Source organism: Stegastes partitus, unplaced genomic scaffold (assembly GCF_000690725.1).
Source record: "Stegastes partitus isolate 25-593 unplaced genomic scaffold, Stegastes_partitus-1.0.2 Scaffold1213, whole genome shotgun sequence".
Classification (NCBI taxonomy): Eukaryota; Metazoa; Chordata; class Actinopteri; family Pomacentridae; genus Stegastes; species Stegastes partitus.
In genome coordinates this window covers 126,197-142,591 of record NW_007578944.1, presented here as the reverse complement: position 1 = coordinate 142,591, position 16,395 = coordinate 126,197, and the positions used below count along the sequence as shown (strand labels likewise).

Here is a 16,395-nt window from a genome sequence, read left to right as displayed (position 1 = left end):
ATTATGGAGCTGCAAAAAAGTCCAATACTCCATAAGTAAGCTGACATTAACATGTAGCGCTTCTCGTCTGCTCATATCGTCAGAATGCAGTGTTTCCCAGATTGTCAAACACCTTTAGAAACCTCTTCCCCCTCCGACTAGGGGGTGGTAGAGTGTGTTGACCACTTCTGGAACTTTCTGAAACCAACAATCTGACATTTACTACATTTACTTTGCTACACACTGCGCTATTACACAGCGTGCCGTGGTATTTCTCCTGTAAAATCGAATGCAACATTGCGAAAGTCTTGCTGAAGAGACTTTTGGAAAAACGTGTGATATTCTTGCAGTTTCTAAATACATCGCTCCAGTTTTCCAATCCTCCGGAAGTTATCAGGTATTTTTGTACTGCACATCGTATGAACAACTTGTATTAAACTGCCTGCACCATAAAAAACAAAAGAACAAAAATAAAACACATGATATGTTTAAGTTCATTCTTGATGGTGGAAAAAGTAGTTCGCTAAAAAAAATAAACTGAAGGTCAAGCTGGTACTTCCAATCCTCTCTTAAAAGATGGTCTTGCTAAGTTCTCGGGATGGTCGGCTAGTTGTCATTATGTGAGCTACATATTTGGGCACATTATGACAAACTGTGCTGCGAGATGCAGTTTATAACTCAGAAGCTCGTAAGTGGACCTAGTTAGATTTTTCTTTTTCAAATCTAAACTACTTTGCCATTAACTGAGTCAGCGGTCTGCGTAGACACTGGTGTCTGTGCTGCCTCCGTGGTTTATTTCTCCCTGTGTGATTGTTAAATGTCAAAGTAAAGTGGAAGCTATAGGAAGAGTCCACTGGTCTTTAAGTTGTTTTGTAGATGTCCTGCTATCAAATCCAATTTGAACAAACCCAGGAATATCTGTAATATATGCGACATCTACCTTTGGATGTGTGTCAGTTGAAATAAAGGTGCCCAGAAGTGCGAGGAACCTCTTCGGCAGCCGTGTTTTCCTTCACTCCGTTCAAACCAGTACTAATTCATGCATGAGCAGTGCTTTGTTTTTTTGAAAACTCGTGTCTTTTTGTTGTCGCCTGTGTTCTTCTTATTAACCTTAAACGGCCCTGGAACGGCTTTGCTTCTTCCCTCGTCTCCCCGAGATGCGAACGCAGGATTTGTCGTCTGAGTGTGCGCGTTCCCTTCTTCCTCTCCTCCCTGAACATCTTTTGAGTTCTTTAGGAACAGCTGGGTGAACATCTGGGTGAGTAGGGTGCTGTTGCCTCTGCTCAGTGTGGATGATAGCACCAGCAGGCGTTGGGCTGCCACCCCCTCTTACCCAGCCCACTCCTCGTTTTTATTCAGAGTCATGCAGCGGTCAGCTCGAAGTTGGAACTTCTCAGGTTGATGCAGTGGGCAGTCTAATTGTTTAATTGAGAACACTGTCTTTTCGTTTTTGTCCTAGCTGTAGCTCTCAGGTATATATTTTTCCCAGTTATGTGAACACACCTGTTGCCTATGCTGTAGCTTGGTAGTCCACATTGTTTGACACATATTATTTAGAAAATTAAATGGAGCTCTAAAGAGCACAAATCTCATTAGATATTCAATATGATATGGGGCTGGACCTTTTAAAAAAAACTCTTAAGGACAAGTTTTGGTTTGTACCAAAAAAGGTAAGCGGTTTAACTCTCAGCCCGAGTTCTTGGCACTCTTATCTGAAGAGTTTGTATCTCTACATTCAGTTTAAAGGTAGTCGACTTTTAAGTGTAGGGAAGTGTTACCAGCATGACTCCTCATACGGCTGCAGAAATGTCAGTGGAGAAAGTGGATGACGAGCACTGTCCCTTGTTCTGGAAGAAAGTGCTTAACCCTTCACTTTAGCAGTTCAGAGCTTAAACAGTGACAGACCGGAGCTACTGGGCAGCTCCCACTGTGAATGTGAATTACAGCATTAATGTGAAGTAAGCTGTTGCTGCAGAGAAGCGGACAGATTCACTTAACTCGCGCCCACAAATAAATCTCAGCTCCAAACTCGACGGCGGTGGAAAGAGTAGGATATCCTGTCCCTCTTTGACGTGATGTGTGCGACTCCGCCGCCGTACGAGGGCGGTCTTAGACGGCGTGTGTTGGCGCTGGTGTGTCGTTGCGTGTCGAAGGGCTTTAAGGCAGAACAATGGTGTGTGTGCCGAGCCGAGGCCATGTGGCCGTGTGGCGGATTAAATTAGCAGCAGTTGTTTATCGTCTGTCCCCCCCGGTCCATCTGCTCTGTTCGGCCCCATAGACTCCAGCTCTGCTCTCAGGCACTGCCTCCCCCCCTCCTCCGAACCCACTCCACCCTCCCCAACCCCTTACAAATCCCTATCCCCATCCCTATGTCACACACACACGGTTTTGAATAGTTGCAATATCCACCAGCAGCCCAGTCATGACACAATATACTCAGTGCAACCTCTTCTGCCAAGAGTGCTCTGGCTTTCCTCTATGCAGATTAGCCATGTGCTAATTGTGGTTATTTATTTATTTTTTTTATGGAAGAGAGAAAAAAGGGAGGGGTGGAGTTTCCTCCAGAATTGATTAGATGACTGAGCAAAAAAAAAAAAAAAAGACAGTGTTGAGATGCCATCCAGCCTGCATGTTTGATATTTTGTTTTTGTGAGTTTGCAGTAAACCTTTAAATTGAAGTTATCTTGACCTTTTAATAATAATCTGAATTTTCACAAAGGCCACTTAGCCTTTATCTGATACTGATAAGAGGGATGAGTACATTTAGACTGCTGTACTGGTTTAAACGAAAACGTAAGTGGTTTACATCTTTTGTTATGATACCCTTGATGAAACACTACTACTTGTTATCAGCATGTTACAACAGGAGCGATCTATCTATCAGCAGTACGTCTTATCTGACAAAACATTCTGTTGACCTTTTGGAATAAAAATCACAGAAACAAATGAGTGGGCTTCTGCAACTCTTTATGACCAACTTTTGGTCTGTATTTGTCAGGGTATTTCCCTCCACATCATAACTGCAGTTTTTGTTTGTCACATGGATTTTGTGATGTTACACATCGACTGAGCCGGGACCAATATCAAGGAGACTAACTGATATTTGGAACTGGCATACGGTTGAAAATCAACATGCAGAATAACACAAACTTTAACACAATACTTTGTTGAAATCCATTTGCTTATGTTGCACATAGTTTTAATTTAGAAAGCTTTTTACCATTAATGGTTTAGTCTTGATAAGTTATTATTTAGCCAAGGTAGAACAATTTTTTTGAATTAATTTTTTTGGGAATCGGCTAAAAAAAAAAAGATAATGGGAATGCTAACCCCCTGTGCCCATAGGTGGCAATTGCAGGATCATAGCAAAATCCTACCAGCTGCAATTGAGAGTAATCATAATGTCAGCAAACTAATTCAGTGATAGTCGTAATGCATTAGTGTATATCCAGAGTGCTAACATTAGGTTGCATTATCCTCTGAGAGTATTGGACTAAGCTGGAGTGCATTTTATTGCCTATGAATTCACGCTTTTGTGAGTAAATGAATGAATGTGGCAGTTCCTTTTTGACAAAATACAACATATTCTTTCAGAACACTGTTGCTTTAATATTGAACGTACTTGTTAGCTTGTTCTGTCGCTGATGCCGAAACGTTTCAGGGAATGATTGTGATCAGTTGAGGGTGAACATTTTTGACTCTTGGCTGAACAAACTATAACATTTGAATTAGTTACCGGAGCGATGAAAATTATAACAGGCATTTTCAATATTTTCTAACCTTTTATAAACAAAACAATTAACAGATTAGTCAGAAACGGGAAGAGATTGATTAATGATGAAAGTAGTTGTTCGTTGCAGCATTGTAACAGGTTGTTTATGTATGAGACTGACTAGAATTTTTTCAAAATTAGTTATTAAAAACCTGACTTTTACTTTATATTGCATGTTGATAGAAAATAGTTTGATTACTCGTAGGAAGTGGCAGGTTTTTGTGTGAGACTTTGAGTGTAGTCATTTGTCTTTCAAAGCACAAGGACTCGGACTTTCCCTCAACTCAGCGGCGTTGCATGCCTTATCGTCTTTCCACTGTGTCCATCTTGCCCTCACCGCTTCCAACCACTGACATTTTCCTGTGATACATCAGAAATAAATCCCGTTCTGTCCTCTACCTTGAACAATGAACAACCACACTGACTTCCAAACGAGGAAGTCTGTTCATACTGCTGGAGATACTAGTAATGTGAAAATTTGATTGAATCTTTTCTTTTTAAATGTTAAAGAGCCCATATTATGCTTTTTGTTTTGTCTTTTTTTTTTACCTGTTCCTTTTGCGCGTTATATCGCTCCTTTGTCCGCACCAAGGGGAGTTCTTCTCTCCAACACAAAACACTGGTTCATACCAGCCTGAAATGTGGTGTTTGTGGTTCAGGCTTTCCTTCCTTAACTTATCTATGTCACCATGTAACACACCTGTCTAGTGGCTAGTATGGCACGACCTTCATCAAATACTGCTTCCTTAGAGTTCACCATTATTTCTAGAGTTCTTACCTAACCAATGTTACCCCGCTTTTGTCAGGCCAGCTGACCGATCACTTTTCTTAAAGAGCTAAAAACAAGGCTGACGGTGAGAAGAAGTGCTGCAGCAATGTACAGTGTGAGGTTTTTTTTAAACATTAGAAATAGTGGACATCCCAAAAATTAAATTGTACACTTGTATATGTGCATAATACAGGCTTGTTAACACTTACTTGCATGTTTTTTTTTATTATCTTGAAATACTTTAATACTAATAATTCTTTTAAATAGAGCTCACACTAACAAGCGCAGTGCTCATCATTCTGTCTGCTGGTAATTTTTTTTCCCTCAACCTTGTACCTTTAATATTTAACATATTACTAATTTTAATCATGATTTTGTTTGGTTATGATTAAATTCTCAACTTTCACAGTAAAACCTGGGAAAACAGATTCAGCTTCTCAAGGTCTGTATTCAGCAGCAGCAGCGGCGGCGCTCCACTCATGGTGTTGCCTTTCTAAAGCGTTAATTCTATGGCTAAGAGGAAGAGGAACAGAGCCTTGTATAGCAGTTCCTGACCTCTATATATATACAAGATGCAGTAGACGCTGTTTAGTGTGGTGGAAGTACACATACGCGCGCTCACAAAGGCCCTGGCCAAAGCTCTCTGGGATCTTGGAGGATGTGTAATGGTGTGTCAGATGTGAACAACTTAAGCAATGCAAGGAAAATACTGGTAAACAGATCAATGAAGGCCCGAGCAGTAGACTGGCCACAGCTATCTCCCAGCCTGCAGCGCACAGATGTGTTAACATGATCGAATGAGTTGAGGAGTAGAAAACAAGGTGTCTTGAGGAGATTTGACATCCTGCATTCCTCAGATTTTTGCCAGACTCTATACATTTAAGGCCGACCTGACTTCTTCTGTATGTTAATGGATTATGTTGAGCATTCATGCAGGAGTTACACCAGCGTACTCTGGTCATGTTGGTGTTTTACTGAAGACTGGCTGGGTTTATGTTGTGGATATTTTACTGATGAAGTATGTGTGACGATGTCTTACAGGGTAATTCAGGTTTATTATCCTTACTTCTCAATGACTTTGTTAATTACAGTTTGTTGTCCTGCGACTAATGAGCAGGTAATTTCATTATTGATTATTCTGCATATAAGACAGAGAAACGCAGGAAATCATCCTATTTAAGCAGCCGTATTTCTTTATGCAAGTAGGATTTGAAAAAGAACTTATTAAAATAAGTATTTGTGTTTCCATCAGCTAATTAATTAAATTACCAATCATTGCAGTTCTAATCCGGTTTTCCTATAGGAAGCATTGAACTGCAGTTTTTTTGTTGTTGTTTTGGCAGCAGAAATTCCAGCATCAGTCAATATAGGTGTTAAACATCAGATTTTTACCAAACTTTTAGTAAATAATCATACAAAAATAATCAGTGACCCTATTTCAAATACATAAGTGGCTGCTGTAAGGTACAAATTGGTCTCATGCTTGTGTGCTGCGTGCTTACAGCTGCTATCTGATCACCTGCTCAAATGACCACTATCTTCATCTTTGGAGTGGCTGTTAAATGAGACACGAGAGCGAGACGAGTGGTTGTTTTGAGAACGTCAGCGGTGATTCTCCACGTGGCCTTGGGAGCTGGAAACCCTCATTGTAGTCGAGCTGTACTTGCCAGCGCTCTCCCCGCTGAGCCGAGCGCCGAGCTGTCAGGCTTCTTAATGGAAAAGCGGGTACACAAGCTGGTGTAGAAATATTCTCACTGCCGGCAAAATATCGACCAAAATTGGTGAGGGGAAAAAAGCTTGATTGTTTTATGGGCCGGTCATCGCTTTGAGATTTTGTCTAAATGAGAAATAGATTTTACCTTTAGTGTGGCTGCTTTGTAGTTTGTTAGCATACTAGTCATTTTTCACGAGGATTGGAGGACGTTAGCGAGTGATTCCGGCCTCTTCGGTACACTTTACCGATGACACAGGAGGCTCCGTCTAACTGCTTAAGCAGCTCATTAGGAAAGAGCTATAGCATGTTTCTATCCGGAGAAAGAAGTCGCTCCAGTTTTGTTTGTGGGAATGTGGAGATTTTCTGTTTCCGTTGCTGTAATTGGACAAATACACCTGTCTGAAATAGATTGAAAACCAGCACCGAGGTGGTGTCTGCTCCAGTGCTTTCCATCAGTCATCTTTAAGCTGACCAGGATGCTGTTTGGACTCCCATCATGACATGATGTCAGGTTGGGGGGGGAGCGGTTAGTTATGGCGTCCTTGCTTCCAGACTGGGGTTAAAAGTGCATTAGAGGTCACAGGAGAGCGCCTACCGGGGCCTGTTACCTTTTCCCTCCACGGTGCGGTCGGTAATGACCCAAGGGAACATAGTAACACCCCCCTCACACACATGCACATACACACATACACTCCTCCCCTGTACACACATACAACATAACACACACACACACACACACACACTCTCCTGAACCTGGAGGAGCTCAGGAGAGTGTGGCCTGGGGGAGGCTGGAGGGAAAATCTGGAGTGGAATATGTTATCTTGGATAATGTTGGTTGACCGCACTGACAGCTTGTTGATCCACTCCCCCCACCACCACCACCACCACCACCTCCACCTCCCAACACCTACAGTCTTCCCCAACACACACATATTTTCACACACACCAGCCTCCTGCTGAGCCACCCCCCCCTCCCGACCTCCTCTCTCTCTCTCATTGCAGCACTGTCATTCATAGAGTGCCAAAGCCTGCTGCTTTATTAAAGCCCAGGAAGAGCAAGGCCTGGCCCAGGTTCAAACAGCAGTGCAGCTGGGACCTGTTACATTTTCGGCAGACTGCCCTCTCCGTCTCGCTGGCTATAAATAGCCTCGGCGGTTGTCTCCCTTAACCAAGGAAAAGAGGTTTTGGGGGGAGGAAAAAAAACACACACACACAGATTAATAACCGTGGGAAGCAATGAAAGCTTTGTGTCTGCTGCCCGAGGTCAGCAGGCCAGGAGGTGTTGCTACTTCAAAGCCCCCATTGTGGCTCGCACTTTCAGACGCTGCTGCGGTGGGTTTGATGGGAACACACAGCCAGCGGTGTGATGAGCGATGGCATCAGACCACAGCAAGATACTAGCACAGCCCTTGTGTGTGTGTGTGTTTTTATTTCTTAGGTTTCCGGGTGGTGACGAGTTCATAATACTACGACGGAATTCCATGTTTTTAATTGTATTTATTTTTTATTGCACTGCACAAGGGTTGTGTTTTGGGGAAGGGGGGATTCCACCAAGGCTCATCTTTTATGTACACACACAGCATCACACTTTATGTCCTTGGCTCCAGCTGTTGACAGACGAGGCTACCTCATTATGACCCCCCCACCCCCACTTCCCTTCCAGCTTTCCATTTCCCTCACTGACTCTGGAGCCAGAGTCGGCCGTCTGGCCCACTAACATTGCCTGCCTGGGCCATGTGGATCTCCAAGCCGGCCAAGGTCAGCCCCCACCACCACCACCACCTCCTCCACCACCCGGACCTCCATCCTGACGTGGCTCCAGCTGAGGGGTGGGCTCAGCTCCAGCCACCGCAGACACTTCCACTTCTTTAAGCTTATTTTCATAGAAACTCTCCCCGACGTCTCCGCCGTAACAGTATCCACCCACTGGCACAATGATCTCCTGGGCAGGGAAACACTCCTGGCGGATGTAGTGGGCTCATTCATTCATTCATGGCCAATTTTTTCCCTTTCTAGTTGGAAAGTAAATCCACTACTGTTTTTTTCCCTCCCCCATCTGCTTTTTGTTCTATATTTGCTTGATTATACTGTGACTGGTTTATGAGATGATGCTTGCGCGACACATTGCAATGGCGGAGTCATCATTTGTGTTCAACACTGAGTAATGCCTTTTTAAGAAAGCCCACTGAAAGAGGTTCTGAAATATCTCTGGCTAAATTTGACCTGGACTGCATTGTCTCATCCTTCCCTGTCACATCAGTGGATTCTGAACAATATCCTATCAGTTGCATCATTATAGAGCTTGTTAGGGTGTATGACAGCACAGTCTAATAGGGCAGGAGACACACCATAACCATCAACCCCAACTCCTCGAGTGGATGACAGATAATTATCTCTAAAGTCAAACCTTTTCCGTGCAGTTTTGATGACAGAATTGTCAGTCCGGCCATCCACTGTTTTAGCTCTTACATGCGTTACAATTTCTCTTTGTTTGTCCCCCAGCCTCCAAGCCCGATGGACCAGGTAGGGAAGATGCGTGGCCAGCCATATGGAGGACCCAACCCTTACTCACAGCAGCAGCAAGGGCCTCCCACAGGGCCTGGACCACAGCAGGGAGGCTCTTACCCAGGGCAAGCCTATGGACCTCCAGGCCCTCAGAGGTATCCTATGGGGATGCAGAGCCGAACACCTGGCACCATGGGCGGCATGCAGTATGGACAGCAGGTCAGTAATTATTGACTTAGACTACTATCCTGACAGCTTTTATTGCAACCTTAGACAACCAGCAGCTGCAGTCACAGGTAGGCTTCAAAAGGCACAAGTTTTTTTGCACACAAATTGTCAAGTGTCCAGTGATTTTTGCCTCAATTATGTCCAATCCTTTTACCACTAGGATGTTTGAGGTTAACCATCGCAGGTTATTCACCACAAAGCTCAGATCATCAGAACTTACTTCTTTTGCATTTTTTTGCACAGTCAATCAGGGGGGTTAGTCCTGCTCACATTTGACTTTTGAACTTGAATGAGGGAGATTATCCAATATTGATGGAGTGACGCTCAGCTTGTCCTCTAAGAACTGCCAAACCACCACTACAGCCTGTGGTTTTGCTGGGTGAAATGAGAAAATGCAGACTTGCATTACCAGACCCAAGCCATGTCAGTGCTATTACTAGAAAGTCTAAACCAGGTGAACCCAAGACGTTATTAAAAATGAAAGACCTCCAGCCTTAGGAGAGGACTTTTAATGGAACCATTTTGAATTTCGATGATACTTAGTCATGGTCTGAGGCATGGTTTGAAGTCCGGTGCGCAAGTTAATAAGTTTTCTACATTCCTGTTAGTTTAGGCAGTTGAGCGTTTATGTGATTTGTAACCTACTATTACAGGAATGGAGAAAGTAAGTAAGTTTTCACTTAGATTTCAGCAAAAGGTGAAAATGTTTACAAGGGGGATCCTGCCGGAGCAAATTGCCCTTTTAACTAGAGGTGGAGGAGGGGACCTTTGTTGCATGTCACACCTCCCTCTCTCTCTCTCTCTGTCCTTGTATAATGTCTGCTTCTCTACAATCATCTATCCAACAACGGCAGAAACGGCAAGAAAATAACTTTGGGGAAAAAAATGCGGAAATAATGGATGTAGCTGTTGTTAAGGCAATAGTTTGTCATTTTCCGACAGTTAGATGTGGCAATCGATAGCACTCCCATGTCTTTCCATTTAACATAAAGCTGGAGCCAGGAGACTGTTTACGTAGCTTAGCATCATCACTTGAATTTGGGAGGAAACGGCTAAACTGGCTACATCTGAAGGTATTGCCAAGAAATTATTAGACCCTCCGTACAGAGTCGTATTGTTATTTTTTACACTTTATTTTTTGTAAACCAGATAAAATGTTAGATTGCATTTACACCTGGTATAAATACACCATCAGAGCTGTACAAATGGAATATTACAGGTGTTGGTAGGTGGATTTGGTACTTTCCAACTGACTCAAGTTGACTATTTTCCCATTCATATATTAAGCTTTGCTTCTTCTAGCTTCATACTTGGGAAACTAAATCCCAAAATGTCAAGCTGTTCCCTTAATGTTTCTGTAGCACTACGACGGGACAGAACCAAGGTTTACACACTGTTCATTGAAGTCTAGTAGTAAAGATGTGTGTTTTAGACCAGATTTTGCACAGGATCACAGAGGACCAACAAAGTTCATAGAAAGCTCAACCAACCTATAATTCAGCATCTTTTCCACCTGAAACCTCAAAGGTACTGACGAAGAAAAGCTCTTACAGGCACAGACCCAAAGAGAGCAGTCCATCAATTTTTCACTGTCTGGTTTATTTTCATGCTTGAAAGCAAAAGATGGGGGAAAATTCAAGCTGTGTCGACGGGCACAGTGGGCAGCACCTTCTGGCTGCGTCGTCCAATTGAAAACAGCAAACATCCAGTTTGCCGTAGCTACTTACTCATAGCTAGGAATAAGCCCCCTTCTTGAACTCTCTCAGCCCGGCAGTGCGTCTTAACAGAGAAATGCATGCAGGGAATCCCATAGAGTGAAGCCTTTTCTTCCACGTCCGCTGCCTGTGGTCTTGTGCCCATTGTGTGGTGTGATTATCTCATACTGGCCTGCCTGGTGTCTGACCGTGGACTCGATAAGTGCCCTGCAGAGAAGAAAACGGCTTCCCTGCCTTTGTCAGACAGATACAATGCAGCCACTTCATGTTGTTTTACATGTGCGGCAGTTCTTTACTATCTTGTATTTCCTTTGAGTTCTTGAGTAGATGAGGAACTCCCCACCCTCCCACGCCCCCTCCAAAAAAGGAGGGGAAAAAAAAAAACACGTGGCATTTTTCTCTTCTTTTATTACAATATATCTTCACAAGGTCAGTGCTTTCTCCTTCCGTGCTCCTTGAGGGTAATGAAACGAAAACACTGTATTGAAAGGCGTTCCGCGCGCAGGATCGGGCAGAATATGAAAAAGCTTATATTGAAGTTCAAGGAGATGAAGTCAAAACTCAATTTTTATTTTCATGGCAGTAATTTAAAGCGATACACGGCTGAATGCCAACACTTGGATGGTTTTTCTTATGTGCTTTGACTGATCAGTTTATAGTGAGGAACACACCCCTCAGACAGAGAGAGAGCAGTTGTCTTTCCCTTTTAATCTGCAAGAAAGATGAAGAGGTGCTCTGATTACTCTGCCGAGAGTGAATGGTAGAAAAAAAAATCAAAGAGGCGACTTGAAAGATTGGGTTATTTTTATATATTTTTGCAGCTTTAGAAAAGATCCTGTCAGTACACATGCTGTATTCAGGTGGTGACTGATATTTCACAGAAGCTCAGGATAGTCAACCCACAGAAAAGGGAAAAAAAAAATAAAATGTTCAGGTTTACAGACTTTTCAGCTGTGCTATGTTGTATCTACTCACGCTTTGTGTTCTAACACTTAGTGGTCTTCCCCTTTAAAGTAAACTGCTGTTGATCTTAACTGATCTTCCTGTTTCTGTGTCTAGATGTCAGCCTATGGACAGCAGGGCCCAGGAGGCTACAGCCAGCAGAGCCAGGGCTACTATGGTCAGCATGGTCCACCTCCTCACGCTGGCCAGCAGCAACCTCCGTATCCTGGCCAGCCCCAGGGCAGCTCTGGACCTCCCTACCCCCAACAGGGCCACCCTTCACAGCCTCCTGGCCAACACGGGCAACCAGGGCCCCCTTACCAACAATCCCAAGGTCCCCATGGCGCTCCTCCAGGTCAGCCTCCCTATACCCAGCCCCCGCAGTCTCAGCCAGGACAGTCAGCCTATGTCCCTCCCCAGCAGCAGCAGCCTCAACAACAGCAGCAGCAGCAGCAGCAGCAGGGTCCTGGTCCTCAAAGTCAGCAGGGCCCTCAAGGCCAGCCTGGGTACCCACAACCCCCTGGACCAGGGCAGCCACCACAACAGCAAACCCCGCAACAGCAACAGCAGCAGCCGCAGCAGCAGCCGCAGCAGCAAGGGCCCCCGCAGCAGCAACAACAACAGCAACCGCAACAACCAGGAGGTCCACCTCCTCAAGCCCAGCAACCTCCAGGTCACGGCCAGCAGAGTCAACCATCACCCTACTCACAGACGCCACCTCTGCAACAGCAGCAGCAACAGCCACAACCACAACCACAACAACAACAACAACAACAACAACAGCAGCAACAACAGCAACAACAACAACAGCAGCAGCAGCAACAACAACAACAACAACAACAACAACAACAACAGCAGCAGCAGCAACAACAACAACAACAACAACAACAACAACAGCAGCAGCAGCAACAACAACAACAACAGTCTCCATATCAGAGGTTCCCGCCTCCTCCACAGGTAATACCTGCACAGAGCTCCACTGGTGCACTTTAGCTGTAATGAGATGTGGGGTGTCGGGCACATCTGTGTTTCCATCACACTATGCTTATCTGCATTTTGTTAGTACTTTGATGAGGTCCATGCATCTTCTTAATGGAAACTGAAAGCTGTGTGTAGTTGTTTCAAAGGAAAGACGGTTCCTTCTTGTTGAAAATACATCTCATGCATTTAGTTTCCTATAACGTAACACATTAAAAAAACAAGTTAAAGCTTTGCAACTGTGAAACAGTCATAGGAGTTTTTGAATAAACCTTTAATGTAAGTCATGCATGGCTGCCTTGTTGCTTAATTAAACTTTGATTACTCAGTTAATTAAAGAGGCTCCTGTCTGTTAAATGGCAAGTAAGTACAACGGGATTTAGAACACAGCAGCACAACAACTCCTACATTACATGGCAGCAAAGCTTTGCTGATTTTGGTTGTTAGTTAAAATAAAAGCCACAAGCGTAGAGCTGTAAAGTAAGCAATGAGTTTTCCAGCCCCATGTCTCTGCTATGGTGACACAGACACGGCATACAGTAAATATTCAAATCACATTTGGTCATGGCACACCACATTAATTCAACCCAGTGGAGATCTGTTATTTGTATCAGTGCGAAAGCGGGTGCATTGCTGTACACTGCAAAGAGCAAACAAACTGTAATAAGATTCTTGACTTGGAGTTTTTTTTTTTTTTTTTTTTTTTTTTTTTAAACATACCCTGAATCCATTGTGTTATCTTTCTCGTTTTTACAATCAGGAACTCTCCCAGGATTCCTTTAGCTCTCAGTCCAGCGCTCCCGCTTCTAACCAGCCCAACAAGAGCAGTCAAGAAGACAGCATGCAGGCGCGGCCGTCCAGTCTGCCGGTGAGCCTTCAGCCTCTTTATTTATCATCTGACTTATGGTTGTTGTAGCGGTGTTTCATTCACTGACCTTCACAAAACACCTCTGTAGTTTGATCTATAAATAATACATTTTATTACCCTCAGATGCTGCCAAAAAAATTCAACTAAAGCAACATATGCGATCAAATTTCAGAGGCGTTTGTAATTGCGAGGCCAGAGTCTGTCCAATGTTTGGACTCTGAATTCTGAAATTGTGGACACATACATATTTTGCACATTTTACCAACCAGCATTTAATCACCTTGCATGTGTTATTAGGGCTACCTTGTCCATCCTCTCTGTGAACATGGACGATACCAGTGATTAACTACAACAGATTTAAAAGTTTTGTGGGATTTTTTTCTTCAGAAGATAGCTGCAAGAGTCTACACGATGAAGCAGTGTGTAAATAATGGATGGATGGATATATAGTACAGTGGGCATAGACAGGAAATGTAGTGGAAGAGAGCAGGGGCTCGACATGCAACAAAGGTCCGGCTGGCCAAGATTCGACCCAGGAACTGTTGCTTTAGCCCATGTGGTAAACCCCCTAACCCCTCAGTCATCGGTTCACCCTCTAAAAGATATTTTAGACCAAATCTCATCCGAGTATTTTCTTGATCTGCCCCCAGCTTCAATTAAACAGTTGATTTGCTTCATAGTTTGGCAAACCAGCCATGTATTCACACTACTAAATACACAGTTAACACTAGCCATTCTGTCTTATTCTCCCAGAGCTCGTATAAAAGTCCACTTAATTACTCGAAGAATTGATGCTGCCTGAGTTCGTTCTATAGTGCAGCAGGACTTACCACATAGTTTTAAGCAACATCCTACACCAAATTTTCTAGTATGACCTGTGCCCTCGGACTCAGGAAGTATATAGAAATGTGAAGTAAATATTGGCTTTTGAAACCTGCTGTGCAATCGATTTGAGTACCACACACTTGAATTCAGCTGCACAATCTATCCAGGGCTATGTGGGTATTACATGCTTCACTCGTGGGTCAGTATTCAGCAGTTCGGACACAGGTGGATCCCTCGCTTTGGATTACTGCTAAACTACTGACCTGAGTTGAGATACCGAAGACACGTCTTGAACATTTCAGTTGCTACATAAAAAGTTTTTGACTCAGAATCTGAATATTAACGACAACAGCGAGCCCAAGCTGTTTCTTACTTGAGCGTACACGGAGTACACAACAACTAGCTGATGCTACGAGTGAGTAAAGCATGTTTAAGCAGTGCGGGATTATACTGAGTTGTTAGAAAGAAAAAAATTCTGAGTGGGGAAAAGATATTTCTGCCAGGAAAAGGATTGTTGAAAGTAAAGTAAATCTGGCATCTGATAGCCCTCTGGCTAAGATAAAGGTGAGAGAACCCCCCACCCCATCCTCCCTGTTAAAGAGGTGTCTCGCTGTAACACGTTGCAGTTTCCATGGCAGTGTTTATAGGTCAGACTGCGGAGCTAACCTCATTCTGGGCCTCAGGGAAGGAGAGTGAGAAATGAGATCATTAATGAGAGAGAATGAAAGTGAGAGAGCAGAGTCGGCGGCGAGGGGAGGGGAGGCGGGGGGGTGGTGCGGGATTCAGGGAGTGCAAGCAAATAACTTCAAATAGTGTGAGTGATTGGTTGGAGTGGGAGATGCTGAGCGGGAGGGAGGGATGAGAGACAGCGCTGTCTACGCCAGTAGGGGATGCCCTCAGGATGTGTTTCCCTCCTCTTTTATTTATTTCTCTTATTTATTTATACATCTCTCCGTGGGCTCAGCCATTGGCCGAGCTGGCCAGGCCAGGGCTATTTTTATTTATTTCTTTCCCCCCCCCCTCTCTCTGACTTCTCAGGGATTCCCTATCGGTGCTGTGCAATTGGCTGAGAGAGCCATTAATCTGGCTAAGGTAGACGTGAACCGATTCCTTCCCCCCCTCCTCCTCCTCCTTTGCTCTGCATCCCTGCAGAGCGCGCATGACACTGTGTGCAGATTAGGTCATGCTAACTGCGAGTGTAACCCTGAGAGTCAAAACAGCTGAGTTGACTCCTGCAGGTGTTATGAGTAGCTGTGCACCGGTGACATCTGTTGTACCTGGAACTGAGGCTATTTTTTTAAACTCTGCCCCGAGCATACAAAAAGCAAAAAAAATATTTGTGACAAGTGAAAACGCTGACCTTTTTTAATGAATAGAAATATATGCTAAATTAAACCTAACCTTGTTAAAACATAGCTATTAATGTTTTTTGAATTAGCAGTATAGATTAGTGTAAAACTTTCAGCCCCTTCTCGTACCAACTGAAATATAGACTGTCATGGGTTAAAAAAAATCGCATTAACTACTTTGATTTAATAACGCTATGTTCTTATCTCAAATTCAAAAAAGGAGCTACTGGTAGCAGCAAAAATCACTTTACATACCCATGCCAAAAACACAGTGCAATTAGATATCTGGATTAAATTTTGCAAACAGCTTCACAATTCGAAGATACTCCAAGAAGTAGTTGAAAAACCAAAGGAGTGCTGAACCTTTAATTGCACGTCACAAACGTGTCTCTTGCAGTCGCTGATTGTTTTTATGTTGACATGTCATAAGTGAAATTCTTACTGTTGAATTAGGCAAAGTTTTGTTAAATTTAAAGTTATTACCTGGGTATAAAAAGTGTGAGCCTTAACGGTGCCTAATTAGCAGTTTTTGTGTAATTGGCAAGGAAGTGCAAAACCCAGCCTATTATTCCTATTATTACTATTTGTACATTTTATTTTTGTGCTATTTAGGTTTCATTTTCCATTCACTAGACAGATTATCAGATTAGATTTGGTTATTCTGGTCCCAGATTTAGAATAGCTCGTTTGTGCTCATTTGTGTATCATATAGAAAATGTTGGTCGTCTCATCTTAAATTACTTCCTAGTTT

General features: G+C 43.5%; 1 protein-coding gene across 1 annotated transcript in view; it reads left to right on the top strand.

Annotated features, from left to right (window-relative positions):
- arid1ab (AT-rich interactive domain 1Ab) overlaps positions 1–16,395 on the top strand; it is a 51,726-nt gene that overhangs the window by 12,014 nt on the left and 23,317 nt on the right. Inside the window, exons 2-5 of the mRNA XM_008297357.1 lie at positions 8,737–8,958; positions 11,742–12,346; positions 12,485–12,581; positions 13,363–13,470. Coding sequence (XP_008295579.1) covers positions 8,737–8,958; positions 11,742–12,346; positions 12,485–12,581; positions 13,363–13,470 — 1,032 coding nt within the window. The remainder of the gene's footprint in view (positions 1–8,736; positions 8,959–11,741; positions 12,347–12,484; positions 12,582–13,362; positions 13,471–16,395) is intronic.